The following is a 16,655-nucleotide window of genomic DNA, read 5'->3' as shown; positions in this document are numbered from 1 at the left end:
TGTGTGAGAGAGTTTGTGTGTGTGTGTGTGTGTGTGTTTGAGTGAACACATGACTGTGTGTGTGTTAGTGTGAGTGTGTGTGCATGTTTGAGTGTGTTCTGTGGTGTGTGTGTGTGTGTTTGTGAGTGTGTATGTGTGTGTGTGTGTGTAGTCCTACATTTGCGTGGTCCTGCAGTAATCCTCATGTGTCCTCCATGATACAGACTGTAAACACACACAGATGAAGAGAATGAGCTGTTTAGTTTCCCCCTCAGCTAATAAGCTAAAGCTAGCACTGAGCTGCTCAGCTACACGCTCCAAACTCTTGAGCTAAAACACACAACACTTGTTGGTTGAGCCGGGATGCACAATGAATGTAACACAGTGCGTTCTTTTCCTCTGCTGTTGGTGAAGCGAGCGCAGATACTGCTCATGTTGATGGAGACACCCTGCTGCAACATTCATTTATTACAGTGATCACACTTAGCTTTGCCATCGTTCTTCAGCACATGCAGCCTTTGAGCACATGTTGCAGTCCATCTCTAAACTATGTTCAGATTATTAAAGCTGCTCGCCAGCGCCCAACTTCCTGACAGATTAGCAAGTGAAAAATACACATGTGTGCACAGAGAAGAGGAATCCAGATGTTGATTTTAGAACAAGAGTCTGAACATTAATCCAAGTGTCTGATTCCAGAATCTGAATCCATCTTCAATCCCCAACCCTATTCCTGACCTGATATTGTAGGATTCTTCAGCAGAAATGGAGGAAGAAGTTTCTCTGCTCAGCTCAAATGCTGAAACTGTACAGTGTTAATATGAGATATAATATCACACTTAATGTGAGAACTGCCCCAGTGCACTGACATATTTAACAGGTTTGATTAATATCTGGACACTAGAAGAGCAGTGAAGTATCAAAGTATCTGTATTCACAATAAAAAAGGCCAGTGCTGCTCCACATACTTGAGTTTGTCCAGTGTGTAGTTTGGATCCTCCAGTTGTTCAGAGAGCAGCTTGACTCCTGAATCTCCTGGATGATTGTAGCTCAGATCCAGCTCTCTCAGGTGTGAGGGGTTTGAAGTCAGAGCTGAAGACAGAAAACCACAGCCTTCCTCTGTCACCATACACCCAGACAATCTACAAACACAGCAATAGTCCACATCACACAGTTGGACAATCACACATCTCTTTGTGTTGTGAAGATGCTGACTGCTGTTTCTGCTCATGTCAACAGCAGTGATGAACACACACATCCTGATCAGCTCTCCTTATTGATCGAGCCCTCGCATTAGCAAACACACTCACACACTCAACAAGGACTCGACATCATCTGTAGAAGTGTACAGAGCAAAGACATTGTTCATAATACACCACATCAAGCTGTAAAGTCTGCTGAGAGGAGGAAGAAGACACACTTGAGCTCAGAAGATCATCTTAAAGTCATGTATAAAACACAACAGGAAATGAGCTGATTTCATCATTTATATTGTGATTCTGTTGTGGACTAAAACAAAATGAGCTCAGACAAACACAAACCCGCTCTCTTAATGTGTTCATCACATGACCCACAGTCACATTCACCTGTCAGTCAGACAAGAGCCCTGATAAATAAGAGACTGAGCTGAAGGAAAATGAATGAATGATCTTCAATGTGCTTCAATACACACACATTTGTATAGATATGAATAAATCACAGCCCTGCAGATGTTTAGTTTCTTCTTCTGCCAATCCACTAAAGCGGCTCCACATCTGAAAACACCTGTTCACACTGCTGTTAAAGCACGTAGACACGTTTACACCTGTAATCTAAAAGCAGTGTTAGCACTGCACTTTACCCAGGGTTATGAAGCGCTGCTATGGAGTGGTGTTAGCATCGTTAATCATTGCAATGATTAACCGGTTTCACTATTAAACATGCTTTAATTCATCACGGTTTATTAATCGTAAAAACATCTCAACATCGTTTTTCTGCACGGATCAAACAAAGTTATGCCCACTGTGCCGCGCTTTACACTTATAACCACACATACTGGATTAACTATGACTGTGGGTATATAAGGCAAGTTCAGGCAAGTTCGTTATTTCCAATGGAGAGAGCTTTTGTGACTGCAGAAAATGCAAAAGTTTGAGGAAGACGCAATGAAAAGTCCACAGGTTTGCAAACCCACCTACAGTTACAAACAATGGCGCCGATGACAGCGATGATGAGGTGAATGTTGATCCGCCAGCCGAGAGAGTGTTTTTAGAGAGAGTGCTAAAAGACTCAAGAGTGTCTCAGCTGATTAATGGCATGAATTTCGATGTTCCGAGCAAATGTCTGCTAAATGTAAAATCTAACACGCAACACGTCATCGCCAAAGAAGCTCGCCTTTACTAAGTTTACACTGAAACTGCGGCTCATGATGAAAAACTACGGTTTTGAGCCGGTGGTCATCGTGAGAATCCTGCTCTGCCTGCTCAAATATTGGGTCGGCTGACTCGCCTGCTTTATTCCACAAACACAGGAAAATGTAAATCAGCGCATAACGAGACTGAGCATTTACAATGACACAAAACATTTAAAGAGTGACAGAAGTGAGACGTTTCTTCCTTTCTTTTATTTTCCTATTAAGTTACTGATGACTGTTGTGCAGCTTTCAGCATTGAACTGAATGATTTATTATAATATTTTGTTTGTTTTCTAGCTGAATTATTTGTTATTAAATTGACATGCATATAAAAACAATAGTGCAAAATAAATATTTCTTTCTGCAATGCTTCATATTTTTTATAAAGTAACAGTTGCAGTTAACAGGCTTTTTATAGCAGATAACTCACATTCAAGCACATTAATGTTTTATAATTATTAAACATTCGTTTTGGATTTACTGCACAAATATTAAAAGTCATTATGATTACAGAATTAGTTAGATAAATATTTCTGATTGATGATGTCCTACATTTATTCTGGCGCTCCTGCATTTATTCTGGTGCTCCTACATTTATTCTGCCGCTCCTACATTTATTCTGGAGCTCCTACATTTATTCTGGAGCTCCTGCATTTATTCTGGCACTCCTGCATTTATTCTGGCGCTCCTGCATTTATTCTGGTGTTCCTACATTTATTCTGGTGCTCCTGCATTTATTCTGGCTCTCCTGCATTTATTCTGGCGCTCCTGCATTTATTCTGACGCTCCTGCATTTATTCTGGCGCTCCTACATTTATTCTGGTTCTCTTGCATTTATTCTGGCGCTCCTGCATTTATTCTGGTGCTCCTGCATTTATTTTGGTTCTCCTACATTTATTTTGGCGCTCCTGCATTTATTCTGACGCTCCTACATTTATTCTGGAGCTCCTACATTTATTCTGCCGCTCCTACATTTATTCTGCCGCTCCTGCATTTATTCTGGCGCTCCTGCATTTATTCTGGCGCTCCTACATTTATTCTGGCGCTCCTGCATTTATTCTGCCGCTCCTGCATTTATTCTGGCGCTCCTGCATTTATTCTGGCGCTCCTACATTTATTCTGGTTCTCCTACATTTATTCTGGAGCTCCTACATTTATTCTGGCGCTTCTGCATTTATTCTGGTGCTCCTGCATTTATTCTGGGGCTCCTGCATTTATTCTGCCGCTCCTACATTTATTCTGCCACTCCTGCATTTATTCTGGTTCTCCTGCATTTATTCCGGTTCTCCTGCATTTATTCTGCCGCTCCAACATTTATTCTGCCGCTCCTGCATTTATTCTGGCGCTCCTACATTTATTCTGGCTCTCCTGCATTTATTCTGGCGCTCCTACATTTATTCTGGCGCTCCTGCATTTATTCTGGCGCTCCTACATTTATTCTGGCTCTCCTGCATTTATTCTGGCGCTCCTACATTTATTCTGGCGCTCCTGCATTTATTCTGGTGTTCCTACATTTATTCTGGTGCTCCTGCATTTATTCTGGCGCTCCTGCATTTATTCTGGCGCTCCTACATTTATTCTGGTTCTCTTACATTTATTCTGGTGCTCCTGCATTTATTCTGGTTCTCTTGCATTTATTCTGGCGCTCCTGCATTTATTCTGGTGCTCCTGCATTTATTTTGGTTCTCCTACATTTATTTTGGCGCTCCTGCATTTATTCTGACGCTCCTACATTTATTCTGGAGCTCCTACATTTATTCTGCCGCTCCTACATTTATTCTGCCGCTCCTGCATTTATTCTGGCGCTCCTACATTTATTCTGGCGCTCCTGCATTTATTCTGCCGCTCCTGCATTTATTCTAGCGCTCCTGCATTTATTCTGGCGCTCCTACATTTATTCTGGTTCTCCTACATTTATTCTGGAGCTCCTACATTTATTCTGGCGCTTCTGCATTTATTCTGGTGCTCCTGCATTTATTCTGGGGCTCCTGCATTTATTCTGCCGCTCCTACATTTATTCTGCCACTCCTGCATTTATTCTGGTTCTCCTGCATTTATTCCGGTTCTCCTGCATTTATTCTGCCGCTCCAACATTTATTCTGCCGCTCCTGCATTTATTCTGGCGCTCCTACATTTATTCTGGCTCTCCTGCATTTATTCTGGCGCTCCTACATTTATTCTGGCGCTCCTGCATTTATTCTGGCGCTCCTACATTTATTCTGGCTCTCCTGCATTTATTCTGGCGCTCCTACATTTATTCTGGCGCTCCTGCATTTATTCTGGTGTTCCTACATTTATTCTGGTGCTCCTGCATTTATTTTGGTTCTCCTACATTTATTTTGGCGCTCCTGCATTTATTCTGACGCTCCTACATTTATTCTGGAGCTCCTACATTTATTCTGCCGCTCCTACATTTATTCTGCCGCTCCTGCATTTATTCTGGCGCTCCTACATTTATTCTGGCGCTCCTGCATTTATTCTGCCGCTCCTGCATTTATTCTGGCGCTCCTACATTTATTCTGGCGCTCCTGCATTTATTCTGCCGCTCCTGCATTTATTCTAGCGCTCCTGCATTTATTCTGGCGCTCCTACATTTATTCTGGTTCTCCTACATTTATTCTGGAGCTCCTACATTTATTCTGGCGCTTCTGCATTTATTCTGGTGCTCCTGCATTTATTCTGGGGCTCCTGCATTTATTCTGCCGCTCCTACATTTATTCTGCCACTCCTGCATTTATTCTGGTTCTCCTGCATTTATTCCGGTTCTCCTACATTTATTCTGCCGCTCCTGCATTTATTCTGGCGCTCCTACATTTATTCTGGCTCTCCTGCATTTATTCTGGCGCTCCTACATTTATTCTGGCGCTCCTGCATTTATTCTGGCGCTCCTACATTTATTCTGGCTCTCCTGCATTTATTCTGGCGCTCCTACATTTATTCTGCCGCTCCTGCATTTATTCTGGTTCTCCTGCATTTATTCTGGCGCTCCTGCATTTATTCTGGCGCTCCTGCATTTATTCTGGCGCTTCTACATTTATTCTGGCGCTCCTGCATTTATTCTGGTGCTCCTACATTAATTCTGGTTCTCCTACATTAATTCTGGTTCTCCTACATTTATTCTGGTGCTCCTACATTTATTCTGGCTCTCCTGCATTTATTCTGGCGCTCCTACATTTATTCTGGCGCTCCTGCATTTATTCTGGCACTCCTACATTTATTCTGGTTCTCCTACATTTATTCTGGTTCTCCTACATTTATTTTGGCGCTCCTGCATTTATTCTGGAGCTCCTACATTTATTCTGGAGCTCCTACATTTATTCTGGCGCTCCTACATTTATTCTGGCGCTCCTGCATTTATTCTGGCGCTCCTACATTTATTCTGCCACTCCTGCATTTATTCTGGTTCTCCTGCATTTATTCCGGTTCTCCTGCATTTATTCTGGTTCTCTTGCATTTATTCTGGCGCTCCTGCATTTATTCTGGTGCTCCTGCATTTATTTTGGTTCTCCTACATTTATTTTGGCGCTCCTGCATTTATTCTGACGCTCCTACATTTATTCTGGAGCTCCTACATTTATTCTGCCGCTCCTACATTTATTCTGCCGCTCCTGCATTTATTCTGGCGCTCCTGCATTTATTCTGGCGCTCCTACATTTATTCTGGCGCTCCTGCATTTATTCTGCCGCTCCTGCATTTATTCTAGCGCTCCTGCATTTATTCTGGCGCTCCTACATTTATTCTGGTTCTCCTACATTTATTCTGGCGCTTCTGCATTTATTCTGGTGCTCCTGCATTTATTCTGGGGCTCCTGCATTTATTCTGCCGCTCCTACATTTATTCTGCCACTCCTGCATTTATTCTGGTTCTCCTGCATTTATTCCGGTTCTCCTGCATTTATTCTGCCGCTCCAACATTTATTCTGCCGCTCCTGCATTTATTCTGGCGCTCCTACATTTATTCTGGCTCTCCTGCATTTATTCTGGCGCTCCTACATTTATTCTGGCGCTCCTGCATTTATTCTGGCGCTCCTACATTTATTCTGGCTCTCCTGCATTTATTCTGGCGCTCCTACATTTATTCTGGCGCTCCTGCATTTATTCTGGTGTTCCTACATTTATTCTGGTGCTCCTGCATTTATTCTGGCTCTCCTGCATTTATTCTGGCGCTCCTGCATTTATTCTGGCGCTCCTACATTTATTCTGGTTCTCTTACATTTATTCTGGTGCTCCTGCATTTATTCTGGTTCTCTTGCATTTATTCTGGCGCTCCTGCATTTATTTTGGTTCTCCTACATTTATTTTGGCGCTCCTGCATTTATTCTGACGCTCCTACATTTATTCTGGAGCTCCTACATTTATTCTGCCGCTCCTACATTTATTCTGCCGCTCCTGCATTTATTCTGGCGCTCCTGCATTTATTCTGGCGCTCCTACATTTATTCTGGCGCTCCTGCATTTATTCTGCCGCTCCTGCATTTATTCTAGCGCTCCTGCATTTATTCTGGCGCTCCTACATTTATTCTGGTTCTCCTACATTTATTCTGGAGCTCCTACATTTATTCTGGCGCTTCTGCATTTATTCTGGTGCTCCTGCATTTATTCTGGGGCTCCTGCATTTATTCTGCCGCTCCTACATTTATTCTGCCACTCCTGCATTTATTCTGGTTCTCCTGCATTTATTCCGGTTCTCCTGCATTTATTCTGCCGCTCCAACATTTATTCTGCCGCTCCTGCATTTATTCTGGCGCTCCTACATTTATTCTGGCTCTCCTGCATTTATTCTGGCGCTCCTACATTTATTCTGGCGCTCCTGCATTTATTCTGGCGCTCCTACATTTATTCTGGCTCTCCTGCATTTATTCTGGCGCTCCTACATTTATTCTGCCGCTCCTGCATTTATTCTGGTTCTCCTGCATTTATTCTGGCGCTCCTGCATTTATTCTGGCGCTTCTACATTTATTCTGGCGCTCCTGCATTTATTCTGGTGCTCCTACATTAATTCTGGTTCTCCTACATTAATTCTGGTTCTCCTACATTTATTCTGGTGCTCCTACATTTATTCTGGCTCTCCTGCATTTATTCTGGCGCTCCTACATTTATTCTGGCGCTCCTGCATTTATTCTGGCACTCCTACATTTATTCTGGTTCTCCTACATTTATTCTGGTTCTCCTACATTTATTTTGGCGCTCCTGCATTTATTCTGGAGCTCCTACATTTATTCTGGAGCTCCTACATTTATTCTGGCGCTCCTACATTTATTCTGGCGCTCCTGCATTTATTCTGGCGCTCCTGCATTTATTCTGGCGCTCCTGCATTTATTCTGGCGCTCCTGCATTTATTCTGCCGCTCCTGCATTTATTCTGCCGCTCCTACATTTATTCTGGCGCTCCTGCATTTATTCTGGCGCTCCTACATTTATTCTGCCGCTCCTACATTTATTCTGGCGCTCCTGCATTTATTCTGGCGCTCCTGCATTTATTCTGGCGCTCCTGCATTTATTCTGGTGCTCCTACATTTATTCTGGTTCTCCTTTATTTATTCTGGTGCTCCTGCATTTATTCTGGTTCTCCTACATTTATTTCGGCGCTCCTGCATTTATTCTGGAGCTCCTACATTTATTCTGCCGCACCTGCATTTATTTTGGCGCTCCTACATTTATTCTGGTGCTCCTACATTTATTCTGGCACTCCTGCATTTATTCTGGTGCTCCTGCATTTATTATGGTGCTCCTACATTTATTCTGGTTCACCTACATTTATTCTGGAGCTCCTGCATTAATTCTGGTTCTCCTACATTTATTCTGGAGCTCCTACATTTATTCTGGCGCTCCTGCATTTATTCTGGAGCTCCCACATTTATTCTGGCGCTCCTGCATTTATTCTGGAGCTCCTACATTTATTCTGGCGCTCCTGCATTTATTCTGGTGCTCCTGCATTTATTCTGGTGTTCCTGCATTTATTCTGTCGCTCCTGCATTCATTCTGGAGCTCCTACATTTATTCTGGAGCTCCTACATTTATTCTGCCGCTCCTACATTTATTCTGGCGCTCCTGCATTTATTCTGGAGCTCCTACATTTATTCTGGCGCTCCTGCATTTATTCTGGTGCTCCTGCATTTATTCTGGTGTTCCTGCATTTATTCTGGCGCTCCTGCATTTATTCTGGCGCTCCTACAATTATTCTGGAGCTCCTACATTTATTCTGCCGCTCCTGCATTTATTCTGCCGCTCCTACATTTATTCTGCCGCTCCTGCATTTATTCTGGCGCTCCTGCATTTAATCTGGATCTCCTACATTTATTCTGCCACTCCTGCATTTATTCTGGCGCTCCTGCATTTATTCTGTAGCTCCTACATTTATTCAGGCGCACCTGCATTTATTCTGGTGCTCCTACATTTACGGTGCTACCAAGTAAAAAAGTACATTTCAAGCCCTGCATTAGACAAATACTGTTTTTGGGAGGGCAAGATGGCGGATAGAGTGTAACTGCGTTTTTCACGTGCTCCTGCACCAATCAGCGTATTACTAATTGTAATCTGACGCAACCTTATGGTTTTTGACGTTTGATTATAGTATTATCTCTCTGGAATCTTTTTGGCCACAATCTTTTTTGAAAATGCCCCGCACTGCAAAGAAACCCAAGAAGAAAGACTCTTCCCCGACCTTGTCACCAGTACCCTGTGAGGCCGAAACTAGCGGTTAGTTTGAGTTAAGCCCTTCCATGCCAAAGGCGTTTCAACAAATGATGGAATCGATTTCAAAAACGATAGACGCAAAACTTGATCCTCTAGCTGAGCTCGTACAAATTCATTCTCGACAATTGGAGAATTGCAAGACTCGACTGGATGAGGCCGAACGAAGAATCGCTGCGGCGAAGTTTACAGAAGGCATGCAGGCCCGTGTACTCACGCTGGAAAGTCAAGTCGCGTCACTTACTGACCACATAGATGACTTAGGCGCAAAAGCATTCGCATTCTCGGCTTACCTGAAGTGGCAGAGGGGTCTAACGCGGTGTTATTTCTTAAAAAATGAATCCAGGAGTTTCTTCATTTGCAGACTAAAGCAGGACATGTTAAGATTGAAAGGGCTCACCGTACTTTAGCACCGAGACCAGGTGCCAAAGAGAGACCCAGGCCGATGGTGGTGCGCATGCATAACTTCGGAGATAAACAGAGGATTCTTGACGCAAGCAGAAAGTTGTCCATGGATGGAAACCTAGTGTTCGACAACAGCAAGGTATCCTTTTATGAAGATTTCTTTGCCGCGGTGCTTCGTAAGCGCAGAGAATTTGATTCGGTTAAACATCGCTTGCAAGAAATCGGAGCCCGCTATGCAATGTTATATCCAGCTAAGTTGCGAGTAACTATCGGGAATACCACCAAGGTTTTCAGTACACCGGCTGCTGTTTCAGAATTTATGTCCGAAAATGATCAGCGAGTAAAACCGGCTGCAACTGGCAACATCCCGGAATCATGAATAGCGGTGCTATTTAACTTTGCCTTGTTGACTTATTTATTACTTATTTTTCATAATTCGTGCTGAACGGTGTGGATAATGTGGATAAGTAGTTTGCTTCTTGGGTGAGTTGTGTTCGTAAGTTTTGGACTGTTTTTTGGACTTTTTTTTCCTTTTCTGAACGCAACGGATGGTTTGTTTGGACTGGAATTCCTTCCCTGAGAAAGTAAAAAAAAAATTCATTTAATTGTTTTGCTGTTTGAAACAACTAACACTCATTTGGGGGATGGTGGCACTCTAGCGGGGGGGGGTCTTTGGAACGACCGCTGGGAAACGCAAACACTCAATTGGGGGATGGTGGGTCTCTAGCAGGGGTGGTCTTTGGAACGACCGCTGGAAAACGCTATGGATGCGCTCACCGGGGGCGTTGGTTAGACCAGGGGAGAGCCCACCAAGCCATGCCCGGATAGAGACCACTCTCCCCGGCATGACCCGCGCCTGGAGGTGGTAGCGCCACCCTGATATTCGCTGACCTGCCGTCGGGTTTACGACAACAGACAGAAAAAGAGGACTTAGTGCAATTTCTGATTTAGCGGTTGAACGAACCAGGGGGGGTCTAAAGAAGGGGCCCGTTGCCCCAAGACAGGCGATCGAACCCGGGCAAGGCCAGTGGGCTGAACACCATGGGAGTCAGGGGTCCATGGCTGAGCTGCCAACCCGCCTCCCAGCGCTCATACCCCCGCAGGCCAGCGCGAGCGCGCCCCGGGGAGCAAGGGGTTCATGGCTGAGCTGTCAACCCGCCTCCCAGCGCTCGTCCCCCCGCAGCAAACATGAGATTCCATCGGTTACGGAGGCTAGAACGACGTGCGGCTGGTGCCCCATACACGAGCCCAAGGCCGGTGGTGCCCCATTCACAAATCCAAAGACCGATTGGGCCACCAGCGGTACGTCTTGGCCAGTTGGGTCACCAGCAGTACGTCTGTCTTTCTCCGTGCGGTTTGGTGGAGTTAGTGTTCCCGGGCTTAATAGTGGGGTGCCCGGGCACTGCTGGTGATTAGGTGCAAATCTGGAGGGTCTTTTGGAACCAGCGCTTGCCCCCAGAGAGTGTGTGTACCTCGGGCATTGCGCGCCGGGCACGGGGGGCCCCCACCGCTGGATGCCAGAGTCTCCGGGCCAGGGGGGAGGGAGCTGGGCTGGGAGTGCCATCCCCGAAAGGGTGTGTGTACCTCGGGCATTGCGCGCCGGGCACGGGGGCCCCCACCGCTGGATGCCAGAGTCTCCGGGCCAGGGGGGGGAGCTGGGCTGGGAGTGCCATCCCCGAAAGGGTGTGTGTACCTCGGGCATTGCGCGCCGGGCACGGGGGCCCCCACCGCTGGATGCCAGAGGCCCCATCAATGGTTCACCAGCGGCTCCATCAATGGCACATCTTTACACATCTAGCGCCCAAGGTCCAACAGGAAAACGTTATGCCTGGCGCTCACCGGGGCGTTGGTTAGACCCAGGCCCGAGCCCACCAAGCCATGCCCGACGAGAGACCACCCTTCCCGGCCTACTTGTCGGGACGTCCCGCGCCTGGAGGTTTTTGCCTGACACCCACAATCTCTGACCTGCCATCAGGGTTTCGGGGAAGGCGAAGATTGATAGACTTAGTCTCTGACAGTCCAGTCGCCAGACCCCACGGTGACTGATCGATAGGAGCTAGTGTGGCGCCCCAGGGGCTAGGCCCCCACCCAGGCCCCCCAAAGCACCAATGGGGTCGGCCTCTATGGGTGTGGCAGATCCTCCCCGTCCTGGGCGCTCTATCAGGGAGGCGTGGGGGTGTCCCTCCGCACACAGCGCCCCCCCTTCCCGCCCCGATCTGTGGGTAAAGGACCCAGATGGCCCGTCTGGCTAAATGACCCAGAGCTTGTCTGCTGCTCAGCCCGCCCGCCAGCCCGCCCCCCTGGACTCCGTTTCCCCCGTGCCGATACTCGGCCCGTGCCCCCACCCCACGCCCCTCGCCCTGCGAGGGCTGGGGGATGTTTGGTGGGTTCGGTCGAGTCACCCGGCGTGGTGAATCAAGGCCCCAGGGGCAACGTAGGGAACGAGCTGGTGTAGGCTTCGATTCTACCCCCGCCCCAGTGTGTGCGTCTGCATCCCGTCCGTCCGCCCGCAACGCCGCCCACCCCCTGGGTTTATCCTTGCTGGCTCCCGGCTGACCCCCACCCCGCCTACCCTGCTCCCGGGGGGAGTGAGGGTGGTTGGTTGGGAGGGGAAGCTAGTGGACTCCGGCGAGGTGAAACGTGCCAGGGTCAGTGGTGCCGGGGTTACGGGCTGTCTGGACCCCCCTTTCGATGGTTGGTGCGTATCCCATGTTGGTTGTAGCAGGTCACAAAAGCTCCCGCGGCTGGCGCGTGTGGAGCTGTCCCCCCCCCCAAAAAACGGCGCATGTTCGATGGGGCTCAAACAATCCCCATTTTGGGGTGGAAAAAGTGAACGAGAAAGGCTGTGGAAAAGCTCCCGCTGGCCAGAACAGCAAAATGAAGGGGGGATAGGGAGTGAGGTGGGACACCCCTTCCCCAACTCGAGTCGTAACAAGAGAGAGAGATGTTGAACTGCTGACCGGGCAACGATGAAGGGGCGGTGGGGTGCATTGTTTAACGGGACACCCCCCCTCTGGTTCCTTTGAAAAGGGGGGAAGGGAGTGAGGTGGACACCCCTCTCCCCCCTACTTGAGCGTCGAAACAAAAATAGGCTTGAACCGTAGGATCCCCGTAGGGCATCGGCTTACACCCCCTGGTGCGGGGGGGTGTCCTTCCCCTTTAAGAAACACGGGTCCACCAACGTCATGACGCAGAAGTGGACGCCGCCTCCGCCCGCTTATCAACCGCCTCATGTGGCGTGTGGACCCCTTTCCCCCTCTGCATTGGCTCCAGCACGGTCATGGCTGAATGTATCCTATGCTTCAACGTCTACAGCCGGCTCGCGCCTCACCTGACGCCCGTTCACAAGGTGACCAACGCGAACGAGAAGCGGCTGCTGCTCGCGCTGGCCGCCGGCCGCGTGGACACGCGGAAGTCGCCGTGTCCGGTCCCGGGCTGTCGCAGGACGCCAGCCCGCCTGGACAGGCACTTGAGGCAGCACATGGAGCTCTCGACCTCGGGGCGGAAAGAGGCTATGGGGAGGGCGAAACGCCGGAAAGTAGCCCGGGAGTTGCAGTGGCTGCGGTCCACCCAGCCTGCAATCCCCGTCGTGTCCCAGCTAGCATCGTCCTCCGAGGGGGAGCGGGACTCGGAGGGCCCAGAGGCCGGCCGCCCGTGCGCCGACCGCGGCAGCAGACGCGCCACCGAGCGCATACAGGCTCAGCTCACGGACCTGGGGAAACAGGTTACCAAGATGCGGTCCACCCTGCTCCAGATCACACGCCTCTACAGGGAGCTGAGGAAGGGAGAAGGGGGGAGAAGGAGGAGGAAGAGGGCGAGGAGAACCAGGTCGCCTCCTGCACCACCGGCTCCCGGGCGAGTGGCGGCCGGAGGTCCGACGCCCCCCGAGCCTCCGGAGGCTTTGGAACCCACTGCCTACCCGTTCCCGGACCACGTCCCTGCGCTGAGTTGAGTATATTTCAGGCACGTCACTGTCGCTCTGCTGGGTGTGTGCCTTCGGGGAAGTTGACTCTTGGTTGTGCTCGTTCCACAGACCTTCTCTTGGGGGAGTTCGAAGGGTACCAACTGGGCAGCGAGCCCACCGCGCGCCTGCGGAACAACGTCACTTCGAAGCTGGGGAGAATCAAAGCCTTCCTTGGTTACATGGCCAGGGGCACCGCGGAGCCAGGGAACTTCCTTTTCCTCAACCAACCAGCCCGAATCCGAGCGTGGGCCGCCCTGCTAGGTCAGACGCGGATGGCCGAGCCCACCAGGCAGCACTATCTGAAGAACGTGGCTCAGTTCCTGGACTACCTCTCGGAGACGCCGCCGGCCGCCTGTCAGCTCTCCAGCACGGCTCTGGTTCTGATTCGAAGGGAGGTCAGAGCCCTCATTCGCGGCATACGCCGGCGTGTCGTCGTACACGAGGTAAGGACCAAGCAGGCGAAGGAAAGCCGACTGATCCCCAAGGCCAGCCTGGTGCGCTGTCACCGGACCGCTGGGAGGAAAATTCCCGCCCTGCTAGGTAAGCAAGCCCTTCCGCCGTTCCAGCGATTCCCCCTGTTCGTTCTTCCGGGGCACCAACAGCCCTTGGTTCATCCAGCCACGTCTGTCTGCCCCTCTCCCCCGCGAATGGGACTCATTCGGGGGGAAGGGGGGCAGACAGACGTGGCTGGATGAACCAAGGGCTGCTGGTGGCAAGGAAAGGAAATGTTTGTTTCTTCTTCAGGGTCACCAGCAGTTCTTGGTTCATCCAGCCACGTCTGTCTGCCCCTCTCCCCCGCGAATGGGACTCATTCGGGGGGAAGGGGGGCAGACAGACGTGGCTGGATGAACCAAGAGCTGCTGGTGGCCCGGCAAGGAAATGTTTGTTTCTTCTTCAGGGTCACCAGCAGTTCTTGGTTCATCCAGCCACGTCTGTCTGCCCCTCTCCCCCGTGAATGGGACTCATTCGGGGGGAAGGGGGGCAGACAGACGTGGCTGGGTGAAACAAGAACTGCTGGTGCCCCTGAAGAAACAAATATTTCCTTGCCGGGCCACCGGAGAACAGGTCACCCAGAGAGGAAATAGAACCGTCGGTGGTCTAATCTGTCTAATCTCCTTCACCAGATAGCCTCGAATCCAACCCAAGCACTAGGCAACAGTGGCGCTTCTATGGCTTTCTGACTGGCTACCTAACCTCCATCTCTGGGCACCGCTGTGGAGTCTTCCAGAATCTCACAATCCAGGAGGTTGAAGAGGCCTCCAGAAGCCCCGACGAGTCTGCTTATGTCATTAACGTGAGTATGGCGTAAGTAAGGTGGGGGTCACCAGTAGCATGCTCTCTCACTCACTCACTGCTTGTTCTCTGATGGCAGATTACCACTCACAAAACAAACAGAGCCTTTGGGGCGGCTCAGCTGTCCCTAAACAGGGAGGAATACAGCTGGTTCCGCAGGTTTTTGGCGCTGCGGGCTGGTCTCCCCAGAGGGAGCCAGGCTACCTATTTCTTTTTCACTTCCAGAGCCAGTCCTTGTTGGACCCTGAACAAGTACTTTCAGTCTGCTTGGCTCAGTATGGGCCTTCCAGGCAAACCCACCTTTACTGACGTACGGACTGCGATCGCGACCCATGTGAGTAGGCATTGTGACGCCCCTGTAACTACCAGCGGCGGCTTCGATCCTAATCAAGCTTCTGTCTCTCTCCGACGCAGGCAAAGAATGCACACTCTTCAGAGGATCGCCGCAAGGTGGCGCAATTCATGTGCCATGACACTTCAACCTCAGATAAGTTCTACGCACTTCACCTCGGACCTCTCCAAGCACGCGAGCGCCGCAGACTCTTTGAAAGGGCCCTGGTGGAGGAGGAGGATGGGGAGGCAGCGGGCACTGAAAGCCCCCCGCGGAAAGGGCGCAAGAGGACAGAGACTTCCGTCTCTCCCCTGGTAAAAATCAGATTCTCTTTGGCGTGGACAGCAGAACGTGTGGCATTGGCTAACTGCCCTTTATGTGTCTCTTTTCCAGGAGGGAACCAGCAGGAGGACGCTGCCATGGCGCCCTGCCAGGGGGAAAAGCCAGGGCGCTCGCCCGCTCGAACAAACAGAAGACTCTGAATCGTCCTGAATAAATATTGTACAACTTAACGGTCAAATGGTGTTCAGTGTCTTCATTATTCCTTTTATTTATTATCTGTGTGGTAAAAGTAGATTCAGTGGGGACAAAAATGAGCCCTGTCTTCTTAGTTCAACGCTGTATGCCTGCTGCGTCCAGGTTCTGCCTTGGCTACGTTCCGATTGGGACAGATTAGCACTAACTTGTGTGTTAAAAGTGTCACGTGGGATGCCCTCGTCCAGGTTCTGCCTTGGCTACGTTCCAATTGGGACAAACTATCCCTGCCTTGTGTGTTAAAAGTGACTCGCGGGACGCCCCCGTCCAGGTTCAGCCTTGGTTGATAGCTCATAGGGAGAATGAATCCCTTTTGCAGCACAAGGAGGTGATGGGCTGGACAAATCTGTCCAGGTCTGCAAATGCTTTGAACGCCCAGAAGGCCTTGAGTCCAATTCTGTATATTAGCAAGCTTCTCCCGGGACAGCTCGGTCCTTAGAGATGCATGAATAGGTCAGGACAGGGCAGCTGTGGAGTGGAGGTTAACTTTATGGAGAAAGGAAAATGCCTCCTTTTGTTTTTGGAGTTTTTTTTTATATAGGTTATATTTGTCATAGTTATTTTCTGATCTTGTTATGTTTGGTTTTTGAATTTGAATGTATGTTCTATTGCCCAGAAATGCTTCGTTTTTTAAGGTCTACATGTTTTTTTTTTTTGTTTCTTTAGCTTTATTGTGTGTAAAACTTCATTGCAGCGGATTATACGGATGAAAAGCTTTAGGTTACATCTATTCTCATTTTACCTATTACATTTTAAAAAGTGGATAAATGGTTACTAACAAGTTAAGAGTTTCTACATGGAATGTAAGGGGTTTGCATGGAAAACTGAAAATCCGAAAGGTTTTTGATTGGTAATTTGAGTAAAGAGAATGTTGATTTGGCCCTGTTGCAAGAGTCTCATTTAAATGACAAGGAACACTCCAGTCTTAGACTCAAGTGAATAGGTCATATTTATTTTTCTTCATTTACAACGAATAGTAGGGGGGTAGGTATACTTGTGAACAGAAATGTACATTTTAAGATTTTAAATACTTTTAAAGATAAGAAAGGTTGTTATATAATTGTCAATAA

At 48.8% G+C, this 16,655-nt stretch overlaps 2 protein-coding genes and 1 long non-coding RNA gene across 4 annotated transcripts in view; 1 reads left to right on the top strand and 2 right to left on the bottom strand.

Moving 5' to 3' along the window:
• The window catches only part of LOC141381964 (uncharacterized), a 1,176,553-nt gene that overhangs the window by 169,655 nt on the left and 990,243 nt on the right, over window positions 1-16,655 (bottom strand). The window lies entirely within an intron of this gene.
• Window positions 1-16,655, bottom strand: part of LOC137491180 (NACHT, LRR and PYD domains-containing protein 12-like) — a 42,402-nt gene that overhangs the window by 3,103 nt on the left and 22,644 nt on the right. Inside the window, exons 6-7 of the mRNA XM_073948225.1 lie at window positions 945-1,118; window positions 158-204 (exon numbers count right to left, since the gene is read on the bottom strand). Coding sequence (XP_073804326.1) covers window positions 158-204; window positions 945-1,118 — 221 coding nt within the window. The remainder of the gene's footprint in view (window positions 1-157; window positions 205-944; window positions 1,119-16,655) is intronic.
• LOC137491187 (uncharacterized) lies at window positions 12,553-15,571 on the top strand. Of its 2 annotated transcripts, XM_068220288.2 has the most exons (5): window positions 12,553-13,967; window positions 14,552-14,721; window positions 14,800-15,054; window positions 15,135-15,365; window positions 15,445-15,571. In XM_068220288.2, the coding sequence occupies exons 1-5, from the start codon at window positions 12,752-12,754 to the stop codon at window positions 15,541-15,543; spliced, it is 1,971 nt and encodes a 656-aa protein (XP_068076389.1). In that variant the 5' UTR covers window positions 12,553-12,751; the 3' UTR covers window positions 15,544-15,571. The 2 variants fall into 2 exon arrangements, with proteins under 2 accessions (XP_068076389.1, XP_068076388.1); XM_068220287.2 differs by having other exon boundaries at window positions 12,719-13,967; window positions 15,135-15,571.

Source organism: Danio rerio, chromosome 4, assembly GCF_049306965.1.
Source record: "Danio rerio strain Tuebingen ecotype United States chromosome 4, GRCz12tu, whole genome shotgun sequence".
NCBI classification, from domain to species: domain Eukaryota; kingdom Metazoa; phylum Chordata; class Actinopteri; order Cypriniformes; family Danionidae; genus Danio; species Danio rerio.
This window is presented reverse-complemented; position numbering and strand designations above follow the sequence as displayed.